This window comes from Arvicola amphibius, chromosome 9 (assembly GCF_903992535.2).
Source record: "Arvicola amphibius chromosome 9, mArvAmp1.2, whole genome shotgun sequence".
NCBI classification, from domain to species: domain Eukaryota; kingdom Metazoa; phylum Chordata; class Mammalia; order Rodentia; family Cricetidae; genus Arvicola; species Arvicola amphibius.
Genome location: NC_052055.2, coordinates 32634351 through 32647298, shown reverse-complemented (window position 1 = coordinate 32647298; position 12948 = coordinate 32634351). Strand labels below are relative to the sequence as shown.

The 12948-nt window shown below is 50.5% G+C and overlaps 1 protein-coding gene across 1 annotated transcript in view; it reads right to left on the bottom strand.

Moving 5' to 3' along the window:
- The window catches only part of Dennd3 (DENN domain containing 3), a 50807-nt gene that overhangs the window by 17785 nt on the left and 20074 nt on the right, over window positions 1-12948 (bottom strand). Inside the window, exons 9-13 of the mRNA XM_038343314.1 lie at window positions 10978-11133; window positions 8970-9066; window positions 7185-7288; window positions 6492-6691; window positions 4314-4835 (exon numbers count right to left, since the gene is read on the bottom strand). Coding sequence (XP_038199242.1) covers window positions 4314-4835; window positions 6492-6691; window positions 7185-7288; window positions 8970-9066; window positions 10978-11133 — 1079 coding nt within the window. The remainder of the gene's footprint in view (window positions 1-4313; window positions 4836-6491; window positions 6692-7184; window positions 7289-8969; window positions 9067-10977; window positions 11134-12948) is intronic.

The following is a 12948-nucleotide window of genomic DNA, read 5'->3' as shown; positions in this document are numbered from 1 at the left end:
GGCCTCATGCCTCAAGCATGCACTACTCAAGTCAGGCAGTAGGTGGCACCAGTACCCAGGACTCTGAACCAAAAGTTTCGCTGAGGGCCTTTGCCTACCTACCCCCAGCTTGTGGGGCAGAAGATTTAGGTAGAGGCCATCGTCTCTTCTAGCCCACAGAGGGATGGCCATCTGACCTACAGGTAGTCACAGTAACTGCAACAAGAACACTCTTTTTTTGAGACAGAGTTGTTCTGTTTCTGAGGCTAGTCTGGAACTCACTGGGCACCCGTACTGCTCCTGCCGTCTTAGACTCTGCATGCTGAGATTCTAGGTGCGCTTTGCTATGCCTGGCATATAAGGCGCTTTCTTCTGGGGTACAACTGTTGCCCACACTCATCTTCTGAGACCTGCTGGCTCAAGCTCTTTGCTCTCCCCATCTCCCTCGGCCTGGTCCTACCTGGCTCAAGTGTCCTGAGCCTGTTGCTCTGTGCCCTCTACTGTGCCTCGGGCCCTCCGCCCTGCACAGACCAACACTTCTCACTGCCGCTGCCACCTCCCAACACCTGGGCTGCTTTCCTCGGCCCCCAAATTGCTTTCCTAAAGCACAAGTGGACCTTCCTGCTCCTCACCCAGACCTTTCCAGACTGTTCAACCGTATTAGACCTCTAGTTCCCTAAGACTGCCCCCTCCTTCCTTTCACGCCCCATTCTCCAGCCATAGCAAGCACTGCCCCCAAGCAGGCCATGCAGTTACGTGCCTCTGTACAGTCTCATCCTGTCACACCAGAACACCCTTCCTCTCCCCTCAACATGCAGGTGAACAGCCCCATGCAGCCTTCCCTAACAATGCAGGGAACACTCCCATGCAGCATTCTCTAACAATGCAGGGAACACCCCCATGCAGCATTCTCTAACAATGCAGGGAACATCCCCATGCAGCATTCTCTAAATGCAGGGAACACCCCCATGCAGCATTCTCTAACAATGCAGGGAACATCCCCATGCAGCATTCTCTAAATGCAGGGAACACCCCCATGCAGCATTCTCTAACAACACAGGGAACACCCCCATGCAGCATTCTCTAACAATGCAGGGAACATCCCCATGTAGCATTCTCTAACAATGCAGGGGACACCCCATGCAGCATTCTCTAACAACGCAGGGACCACCCCCATGCTCGGTAAAAAGCACATGCTCCAAGTATTTTTTTTAGCTGCAGTTGGTGGGATCTGTGGCGGCAGCACGTGTGGATGGGCTGACGGGACTGGCCTGGACAGCAGAGAGCAGGGCATTCAAGAGCTTCAGCAGCTGGGAAGCGCACACAGGTCCAAGCCTTCCTGCGGCAGTTCATGGTCAGCCCATTCATGTTCTCTGCAGTGCTCATAGCACGGCCAGGGGTGACGCCTGGTGTGCCCGCCCTGGCAGTGCCCGCCCTGGCAAGGTGAAGATGTCCAGAACACAAGAAGCCCACTCAAGTCAACAGCAGAGAGAGAGAGACTGTCCCAAAATAAAACTCAGGCAAAGGCTGAGATTATAATTCACGGGAAGAAGCCAGCATGGGGACAGACGGTTGAGGTCACCAGCTGGGCGGTGCTAGCTCACATTAGACAGGAAGATCACTGTGACAATGAGGTTCATACTGCCAGGCAGTGTGCAGCAGAGCTCACAGGTGGGGCAGCACACAGTTGGGGTGCTGACACTCGGCCCAAGCAAGCTTCCAACTCTCAGCAGAGGAACCAACCCACACAGACTCTTGAGGGACAGATGTCACGGCCCTCCCTTTCAGTGTCTGGAAAGGTGAAGTCACAGGACACCTCTCAGTTCCAAGATGACAGATGAAGTGGGTGGTGGTGGCGCACGCCTTTAATCCCAGCACTCCAGAGGCAGAGACAGGCGGATCTCTGTGAGTTCGAGGCCAGCCTGGTCTACAAAGTGAGCTCCAGGACAGGTTCCAAAGCCACAGAGAAACCTGCCTCGAAAAACAAACAAACAAACAATAACAAAAAGATGACAGATGAGCTACGCTCCCTCCAGCATGGCCAGCAGACAGACAGAACAGACGCACGTGTCAGTACAGCCAACATGGATCAGTGAGAAATAAAATAGGATTTCAGACTTCCAGAGATGGCGGGCGGGACACAGTCCGTGAGTGTAAAACATCACCTGTGTGCTGTTGGGAGACATCTTGTCATCATGGATTTTGAGCGAAACAGAAAGCAGAGCCTGGATTGGGGACAGTGCTTCACTAGGGACACAGCACAGCTAAACCCAAGAAACATGGGCCTTGTAGTAAAAGGTACCAAGACCTTCTTAATCAGGTGGGCTGCCCTGGCACCTGGCACACTGCCCACCCCTTTGTGTGTGTGTGTGTGTGTGTGTGTGTGTGTGTGTGTGAGAGAGAGAGAGAGAGAGAGAGAGGGAGAGAGGGAGAGAGGGAGAGAGAGAATTCTGAGGCACAGCTGTGCAGCCACGGCACAGCCACTGGGTCAGATGCAACTGCAGAGACAGCCAGCCTCACGTAGACCTCAGCCATGCTGTATCATACAACTTCACCTGCAGCTCTGGGTCAGAACATGTGTGCACTTCGTGCTGTGTACGCCGTCATGTCACGTAACACCAGCAAAAGTTGCCCGAAACACTGTGACTGACTAATGTCTTTAACATACAAGGGCGTGTGCTCTTGCCGACACCCACTGGTTTAATTACGGAAGATGGAGACTCCACGTGGAAGCAGCAAGCTAGCAGGTCTTTGCACTGCGTCGTCTTAGAATAGCTTACTCTAAAATTGCTTTTCTAAGCTGGAGTTGCTGATTTGAGTTTCATTTAAAGAAAGTCATTAAGTCTAATTCCTGACTTGGGATTAGAATAGAACTTCAAATAATTTCTGAAACAAACCTAAAAATACATCTACCATTTTTTTTACTAAGTACTTATGCAAAGCGGAATTCTAAACACTGAGGATCACAAAATCAGAATATCAACTTTAAAAACACCAAAGATGGGTTGTGCCTTGCAGAATCAAACATTCAGTTAAGATTTTACGGGCTGGAGAGATGGCTCAGTGGTTAAGAGCATTGCCTGCTCTTCCAAAGGTCCTGAGTTCAATTCCCGGCAACCACATGGTGGCTCACAACCATCTGTAATGAGGTCTGGTGCCCTCTTCTGGCCTGCAGACATACACACAGACAGAATATTGTATACATAATAAATAAATAAATAAATATTAAAAAAAAGATTTTACAAGATTTAATTTTTTTTCTTCTAAGACAGGATCTGTCTCTATAGTCCAGACTGACCTAGAATTCACTATGTTGTCAAGGCTGGCCTTAAACTCATAGTTCCTCCTACCTCAGTTTCCCAAGGGCCAAGACTGAAGGCATGAGCCACAAGACTAATCTTCAAAATTTAATTCTTGGCCAGGCATGGTGGTATATTCCTTTAACCCTTGCACTTGGGAGACAGAAGCAGGTGGGTCTTCGTGAGTTTGAGGACAGCCTGGTCTACAGAGCAAGTTCCAGGACAGCAAAGGCTACATTGAGAAACCCTGTCTCGAAAAACCACACACACACACACACACACACACACACAAAGTATATTCATCTCATTAATTTGGAAATTTGCTTTTTTTTTTAAATAAAGATTTTGAGATAGCTTCGGGTTGTTCTCAAGGGGGGATAAGCAAGGATAACTCTGAACCTCTGATTGTATCATCTCCCCATCTCTGGGGCTGGGGTAACAGGTATGATTATTCTAGGAACCGGGGTTCAGGTGTGCTAAGCAGGCACTCTGCCAACTGAGCCACATCCCAGCCTTGCTTTTGTCTTTAATCAAGGTTAATTTTATATTGTATACAACATAATTAAATTAAAACGTATTTCTTTATGACTAATTGCCAGCAAGTGTTTGTTTGCACACCTGGTTTATATTCCTAAACACCTGGGTCTCATGGAAGATTCTTCAGTGAAAGTGGCCGTGACTGCAAGTTCGAGAAGCCTTGGCTTGGGGTGGAGAGATGACTTGGTGGTTAAACACACTGACTGCTCTTCCAGAGGACCCGGGTTCAATTCCCACATGGGGGCTCACAACTGTCTGGAACCCCAGGTCCAGGGGACTGACACCCATGGCATAACACCAATGCATATAAAATTAAATAAATAAACAAAAAAACAAACAAATAGCCTTGGCTTACGGGACAGTGACAAGGGGGGAAAATGCTGTCTGTGTTCAGTGCAGACACAGCTCTTTTTTATCCTTTTGATCTTTAGTGGATCGAATTGTAGCTAGAGACCCGGAGACCCAGAGGGCATCGGAGCAGCTGTGGGGTCCTCTTACCCATGGTCAGTGCCTCAAACAGGCGATGGATGATGACAGTGTCTTTCACGATCCCCGACTCCTGGACCCGCTTCACGAAGTCGTTCAGTTGCATGTGCTTCTTGGGCAGTTCGAAGTTCTTCACGGCGTCATCTGCTTTGGGGGCCTCGCCCGGCTTGTCCAAGACCTCTGTGATGAGCCGCCTCAGCTCTGGAGTCCGCTCAGCCTGGGCCCACTCGGAGGCTGACATGGATTCTACCATGCTCTTAACAAGGTCGGCTGGGAAGATCCCTATGTCGGTCTTGTACAGGTTCTGGAAATCCAAGAGGGCGCTCAGCAGCTGCCCCTGCCTCGCGTGGATAAGGCCCCGCAGGTAGAAGTACCTGGCCAGAAGCAGAGAGTCACCAGGGCCCAGCAGGCCCATGGCCTTGCTCAGGAGAGTGGTGAGGTCTGTGTAGTAGGTCTGAACACACTGGCTCAGCAGCGGGAAGTGGATCTCAGGGATCTTGAATGTATACGTTGACTTCGGGGTCACTTTGAGAACTGGAAAAAGAAATCAAAGGAAAAATGCATGTAATTATTATGGTCCTGGAAAAGGCAGAGGGGTCCCTATCATGTCACAGCATGCTTTGGACATAAGCCCATGTGCCTCTTTCAAGATATTCCCCATACCCTTGGGGTGAAGGAGAAGAAGAGCCCATTTTGTTCTCAGTAACAACTATTCTCCTTGGGACAATTATGTCTTCAAAACTATGAATAGTTTTGAAGTGAAAATGCTGGGACTGGACTCTGAAGACTAAGCAAATAACCTAAGCTAAGTTATATCTGCCATGCAGGGCTCAGCCTTTGCAGGTGTTTGTCCCCTGAACAGTGGCTCCAGACAGCAGCGGTAGCATGGGGCTCCTACCGCAGAGATGCAGATGGTGAGGACTGAAGAGAACAGAACTCTTAAGTGCCACAGGCAGAAATTAAACCAGTTCCCTCCAAAGCCTCCTGGAGACTAAACACTGATCGGGAAGCTCCTCTCCTCCTGGGAGCTCCCAAGGCTGGCGGTGGTGCCCCAGCTATGGAAGCTGGAGGAGGGTGGGGCCTGTGATGTGCAGGGGTGGGGGGTGGCTAGGGAATCCTCCAGAGGAGGACAGAAAAGGTAGGCTGTGTCCCAGAGTGAGTGTGCACACACCTGCCACGCCCAGGGGATCCATTGCAGGCTCAGAAATGGAACTGGTCTGCTTGGGGTCACACAGCCAGGAAGTTGCTAGAGAAGGGCTCCCAGCTCCTAAAACTCTGAGTTCTCATTTGCATACTGTCTCTGCAGACAGCAGCTCTCTGGGGACTCACAGCTTCCTGAAGTTAGCTGCAGCCTGAGTGAGGGACAGCAGCTGTCAAGGGCCTGGCCCCCCAGCAGTTTCTCCCACCAATTAAGGACTCAGTGGGGCTTAGCGTACAAGTAAATGATACAACACAGAACAGGGTGTGCCTCAGGGAAGTTTACAGAAATGCAACATAGCTTGTAAATATCTACCTGCATCCTTTAGGAAGGGACTGGTACCTAAACAGGGGCATTTTATTACACATCCGCAAATATAGACATATATCCTATATGTATAACATACAAACATGTGTGCACGTGCGTGCATACACACACACACACACACACACACACACACAAATGAGGCTGGCATGGACACAAAATAATCTTTTCTAAAATACACATAAGCCAGGCAGTGGTGGCACATGCCTTTAATCCCAGCACTTGAGAGGCAGAGGTAGGTGGTGGATCTCTGTGAGTTTGGGGCCAGCCTGGTCTACAAGAGCTAGTTCCAGGACAGCTAGGATTGTTACACAGAGAAACCCTATCTCAAAAAAACAAAAACAAAAGAAAGAAAGAAAGAAAGAAAGAAAGAAAGAAAGAAAGAAAGAAAGAAAGAAAACGGTTTGGTTTTTTTTTCTATTTTTACAGAGGCAGAATTTCAGGAGTCTCACAATGAGTACACTCACATAAGGTAGCCGGAAATCCAGGAGTCTGGCCCCAAACTCAAAAGCACCAATCCTGCCCCAGCCTCCTGAGTTGTTAGGATTACAGGTGTTCACTACCACACCTGACCAAAAAAGTTTAAGATTTTAAGCATATTCCTTCCCTCTGAACCATCTACGATCTACTGACTGCAGTGTTGGGAAAGTACATGCAGGAGGACTCACCTGGACTGCTGCTTTTACAGCTTGAGGTGTCCATTATCCGAAGCGACGAGTTCCTGGGTGGCAGCTCGGGCAGGGAGATATCCTGCAGGTTGGGCATGCTGACCACCATGCGTCTGTGGGTGATATGCAGAGGCGAAGCCTTCCTAGAGGCCATCTTCTCCACGGTTGGTCTCCTGGGACTGATGAGCATCCTGTCTATCCTAGGGAACAGCAAAAGTTCACTGCGTGGGCACAAAGATGAAAAGTGTGAGCCTCCGAGGCCACCACACCCAGAGTGACAAGCAAGGGGACAGAGCCACGCACAGGGGGAGAACCTGTCACTAAATGCAGCCTCAAGCAGCTCAGGGGAAAGAACAGAGGGTCTTGGAGAGCCCTCAATCCCAGAGATGGACAGGGCTGATACCTGCATGAAATTAGGAAAAGGCAGGGGGAAAAAATAGGCTTCTTGAGTAGGGAAGCATGGGAAAAAAATGAAGCTGGACAGAGATCAGGGTGTGGTACAGGATGCTAGGCCAGGCACACAAAAGCTGCCCCCATGAAACGGACACACAGAGGAGGCTGCATATTTGAAGGCTCTCGGTGAATTAATTGTTCAATATCCTGCCAAACTGATCATTTGCATGTCCTAAAAGAGCTGTGACACATGAGCCCTCAGTCCCCAGAAAGCCATGCACATGGGACAAAGTGAAGCACCTGTCCTCCTCAGACTGGGTGTCAAGGTCCATCCGAGCAAAGGCATCCATCCTGCCGTTGAGCCGGGCCTTCAGAAAGGAGTGGAACATGTAGGTATCCAAAACCTGCATGCGAGTGAGAGAAGCTGTCAGACTGTGCTTGTGGTCCTCTGGCCTCCATCCAGAGCCTGCAGCCGCCCCGCTGAGGAATGGCCTCTCCTGCGCAGGCTCTAGGAAGGAGCCTGTAATGACAGGGAGCTTCACGATGGCTTCTTTTTAAACTGTATTATTTTAAATTATGTGTCTGTGGGTACATGCACATGAGTGTAGGTGCCGGCACAGGCCAGAGGGGTCAGATCCCCCTGGATCCGAGATTAGGGTGAGTCTCACAAGGAGGGTATTGAGAACTGCACCCACTAGAAAGCAGTATGCGCTCTTAACCACTGAGCCATCTCTCTGGGCCCGCAACAGGTTCTTAAGTACTTGGCACCGGCACATGGGAAAACAAAAGCTAAGAAGCCCAGGCCACCCGGCCACTACAACAGCTGGGCCTGTAGTGTATGTGTCCCTGGACCCAGGGACCTCGGGATATTCCACAGCACACAGGCTGCCTCGGCCAGGTCAGGAACCACACAGCCCCAAGGCCCTGACTCCACAGAGGACTCCGTAGCACTGAGGCTGTTTCTACCCAAATGTATGGGTGTGCCATCTGGCAAGGAAATTCTCGGACTACAGGCAACCCCCAACATAGGCAGGAAAAGGAGGTAAAAGGTGCCCAGATCTACAGGGAGGATGAAGATCCAGAAAGATCCACACTAGGAGCTCAGAGTCAAAACAGTGTAGGAAGATGCAGGGAAGAAATAGACCATGTAAAAAAGATGAACAGTAACACTCTGTGAATAACTAGAGTTAGTATGGATAGCCTTGTCCCAGATGGGCAGGACCACAAACTGACCTGGATCACTATAAGAGAGCAGAAGACACTAAGAGGGTCGCAGGGCAAAAAAGGGGCAGAGAGGCACACGAGAGTCATGTGGGAGTCACACCATCACGTTACCCAGTGAATGGTGTAACCTAGACCCTGGAGACGGACGACTCTTCCCACCTCAAAGGTGTCAAAACAAACCCACAGGGGCTCCACAGGGATGCCGACCAGATCAAAGCCCTGCACGCTTTGTATGATGGACAAACCAGTCATTAAGGGATGGGCAGAAACAGTGGGTTTGCCAGGCAGTAATGGTGCATGTCTTTAATCCCAGCAGTTGGGAGGCAGAGGCAGGCAGATCTCTGTGAGTTTGAGGCCAGCTTGAACCTCAGAGGTAGGGCAGTTACAAAGAGAAACCCTGTCTCAAAGGGGGGGGGGGCTCCACCCCAACTCTAGAATAATGTTGAGGGAGCTGCTGAGAAACAGCTTGGGTCAGTCCCTGAGAGAAAGAAAGGACCAGCAGTGTGTCAGTGGAAGATGGGCCAAGCTCTCCTCATAGACAGAGCAGAAGCTGCAAGGCCGGAGAATGGTGGCAGGGAAAGGGGACTGATGCTCTGATTGAGGGCATGGTCACCCACGTCTGCACATGTGCCACAGTCCACCAAACCCACATGCCTATAACTGTCTCTTATTTAAAATAGACTATACTCCAAAGCTAATTTAAAACTGAGGTCGCCAAGGAATGAAAACCAGGCAAAAACATTCTTTCTGAAAAAGCAAATACAGTTGATGAGACAGGACAAGATCCCGAAAATGCCTTCTTCGAGAGATGTTTCAACAGAGAAGTGAGTGGGTGGTGCCACCTGAGCCCCACCCTCTCACCTGCTTATAAAACTGCTGGTCCCCTGCTGCTCGCGTCTTGAGAAACTCCTCGCTGTTGAACACGCGGTGCTCATAATTCAAGTGATTCTTCACTTCCCTAGCAAAGAGAAGGAGGGTCATGTGCTGAACCACAAACGTGCAAAAGCACACTGTCTTCTAGCAGCAGAATGATGCCGAGAAACACACTCTTCACAACTTACTGCTTCCCCAGAACGACAGCATCAGGATGGACTATGTGATCGCCATCACTTCTCCAACTAGGAGGAAGCCGGGAGACAGTGCTGCCGCCTCCTCCTTGAGCCTCAGCTCTTTACACCAATTAAGACTCAATAATCAGCTATGGTGCTCGTCAGTTTGAGGGTGGAGGGCATGTAGATGCCGCCAACGCTTCAACTACTAGCCTGTCCGGGACAAGTCCCTCCTCCTCTGCTGCATAACCTGTCTCACGTGATAAGTTTGTGGGACTTCAGTTGACAATCCACAGGGACATATAAATAGCCGATGGCCTGCAGGTGTAGCCAGATGGATGTGCCTGGTATCTCCCCACCAGTGAGTAAAAATCCATTCATCGAGCGATATAGAGTTTTACAGTCTGGAATCTCATTTGCTGGTTGCTTTGTTTGGGAGTGGGGAGAATAGTCTCATATACCACAAACTGGCCCCAAACCCAGAGGACGGTCTTGCACTACTGATCTTCCTACCTCTGCCCAAATTCTGGGGTTACACTCGGCTAGAAGGTATTTTGTTGTTGTTAAAAAAATAAATAAATAAAGACACCCATGGGGCTGGAGAGATGGCTCAGAGGTTAAGAGCACTGGTTGCTCTTCCAGAGGTCTTGAGTTCAATTCCCAGCAACCACATGGTGGCTCACAACCATCTGTAATGAGATCTGGTGCCCTCTTCTTGCCTGCAAGTGTATATGCAGACAGAACACTGTATACATAATAAATAAATAAATCTTTAAAAAATTAAGATATCTGGCCACCTCAACCATAAAAGATTTGTCTCCAAAGAAGGAAAGAAACATCACAGGATCACACTCTAAGCAAAGGAATAATACAGTCCATCTCTGACACACCACCCCATTAGTTTCCCTAATAAGTTTGCTTTATGTAGCTGGGCCATGGTGGCGCACACCTTTAATCCCAGCACTCGGGAGGCAGAGGCAGGTGGATCTCTGTGAGTTCGAGGCCAGCCTGGTCTACACAGGGAGTTCCAGGACAGCCAGAGTACACAGAGAGACCCTATCTCAAAAACAACAACAACAAAAATTTTGCTTTATGTATGTGAAGACATTAAAAAAGACAGAGTGTTTAAGTTTCAGTTTGGAAACAGAGCACAGAGAACACCATGGTTTTGTGTTAACCCCTCCTGAGCGGACACCCCTCCAGAACAGACCAGAGCCTGCCTCAGAGCCTCCTTTGCTAGGGATGCAGGGAGCAAGCAGCTAGAGGGGGAAGGGATGCAGCAAGAGAAAGAGAAAAGCTGGAAGAAAGGGTCCCAGGTTGTAACGTAAGTCCTTAAGTGACAGCTCGGCTCCTGTACTGTGTCACGTTCAACACACAAACTTCACCCGACTACTTGGCAAATGCCAGTCCAGGGCTTAGGTAGCGCTGGCACACACCAGGCAGTGGGCAATGGTAAAGAGCTTCCTAGCAGTAAAGCCGGCACACTCATCTGTCCTGAGCGCTTTGGACGCTGCACCATCCGGTTTCTGAGTCCCGCGGAAATGGCCAACTATCTCGTAATTAGCTTCAGGAACAGACCCTCCCTTGACAGACCCTGAGCCCTCAGCCAGCACACACAGACACTGACTCTGTATGCAGGCAGCATCTCTCAGAAAGCCACCTTGCAAACTGCCATCCAAGTGGCCAGTGATGAGAGAGAGACAGAGTCAAGGCTGGGAGGATGCTTGGGCAGGGTGGAGACTATCTGCTCTGGTCACGAGGAAAGGCTGGGGAATGAGCTCAGTGGCCAAGCCCAGATGCTGTGATGAGCTCTGAAATACCTGAAGATGCCAACAAGCAGCTGGAGGGTGATATGCTGGATCTTGCAGTTGAGCGTCTGTTGCCAGGCTCGGCGGCGGGCGAGGCCCTCGTTCAAGTCTGTGCTGGAGCTCAGGTGGGCCAGGTGCAAGTCTGGATGCAGCTGGAGGCTCTGGACTCTGGAAAAGGGCAGACCAAGCTGAGTGGCTGGGTGTGACATGAGCAGAAGCAAAGCAGATGGGTACTTGAAGATGCTCTGGTGTCTGTCAACAGTGTGGGGGAGTGTTACAAACTCCAGACAAGAAAAGTTCATTCACCTCCAAATATCATCACCTGAAGGCCTAACTAAAAGGAGCAGATCTCCTTCCAGGAAACAAGTACTTCCTGTGTCATGGCTGCCAGGACTGTCAACCACTGCATCCTTTGATCTAGCAGCATCCCTTGACCAGGTAGGACCAGAAGCCACTCTGTGCCCTGCATTACATGTCCCAAGTGCCATCATTCATGGCCTAGGAGGAAGCTGGCCACCGGCTCATCTGCAAGTCCTCAAGCACAGACAGGGACTCACCAAGAGCCACCACCAAGCATTGGGCCTGGCCTTCCCATTACCACACAAGCCCGTGCTTTTGAGAGGGGCTTAGGGACTTAGCCCTGAGCACGATCTCCAGCAGTTCAAGGATATGAGATTTGCCCAAGGGTAGGCTCTGGGCGTCAGCAAATAAGCCTGCTATTTTAGACGGACAGAAGCAACACACATTTGTTCCACAAATGTTCCTCGTGTGCCCAGTGTAGGCCAGGCACGGTCCTGAGGGTGGGCCCTACTGCATGCAGCTTGTGCCAGAGTAGGGGAGACAGAAAACAAGAGAAGTTGGCTACATAATGAGAGGTGATAAGGGGGACAACACAGATCCCATGTGGTGTAGCTATGAATGTGAGAAGACACAAGGTAGTGGGGGCTCCTGGGGTGAGGTGGAGGAGAGGCTCATGGGTGCCCTCCATGAGCATAGTAAGATTGCAGGACCCAACATGGACCATAAGCAGCTGGTGCAGGTTGGGGTGATGTTCTGGACTCATTGCTAACACCCTGAGGAGCTGACGAGTGGGAGTGCCGCCCTAACTGACCTGACTGGTGAGGCCTTTTGGGACCTTCCCACCTAACAGAGTCATGACAACTGCATGTTAACGCCAAACACAGAGCAGGGCACAGCAGGGACAGAATACCAGCCACTTCCCTGCATGGGACACACCATGGTGTTACCTGTGATGTGGCTTGTTCTGAGCCTTCTGTTCAGGGATGGTTGGGTATAAGAAGCTACCCGCTCCCTATAGAACCTCATCCCACACACACACACACACACACACACACACACACACACACACACACACACACACACGCGTGCGCGCGCACGCAAACATGCATACACATGCACGCGCACACAGACAGCACAACTGAGAAAAGGGCCCTTATCCCTGACCTAAGGTGATGGACACTTCTCATCAGCATCTCTAGGGGAATCTGGGAGAAAAGACCACTGCCCTATGTCTCCCTGGCCAAATATCTCTGAATAGATGTGTAATGTAGGTGGGTCCTGCTGTTCCTTCAACACACATGCTCTGTCTTTTAGGAGGAGGCCCCACAAGGGCCTGGATCAGGCTTAGAAGTATAGGGACCTGTCAGGTTTACAAAACAATGTTCCTGTACTGAACCCCTGTGAGATGCTTCCTCCTACAGGCTCACTCTGTGGGCCCTGCCAGAGCAGAGACCCAACCCCACACCTCTGCACTTGGATTCTCCAGCCAAAGCAAATAGCTAGGCTGGCTTGGAATGACTCTTGCCCCCTGCCAGGGGAGTAGCCCTGCTTATCAGGAGGAATGTAAGAACCCACTCAAGAGTCCAACCCAAACTCCAAGGTGGCTGCAGGATAGCCATGACCCTAGCTCCCACAGCCATGAAGGGCAAACCGCCCCCCCCCCCCACGTTCCCCTACCTTGAC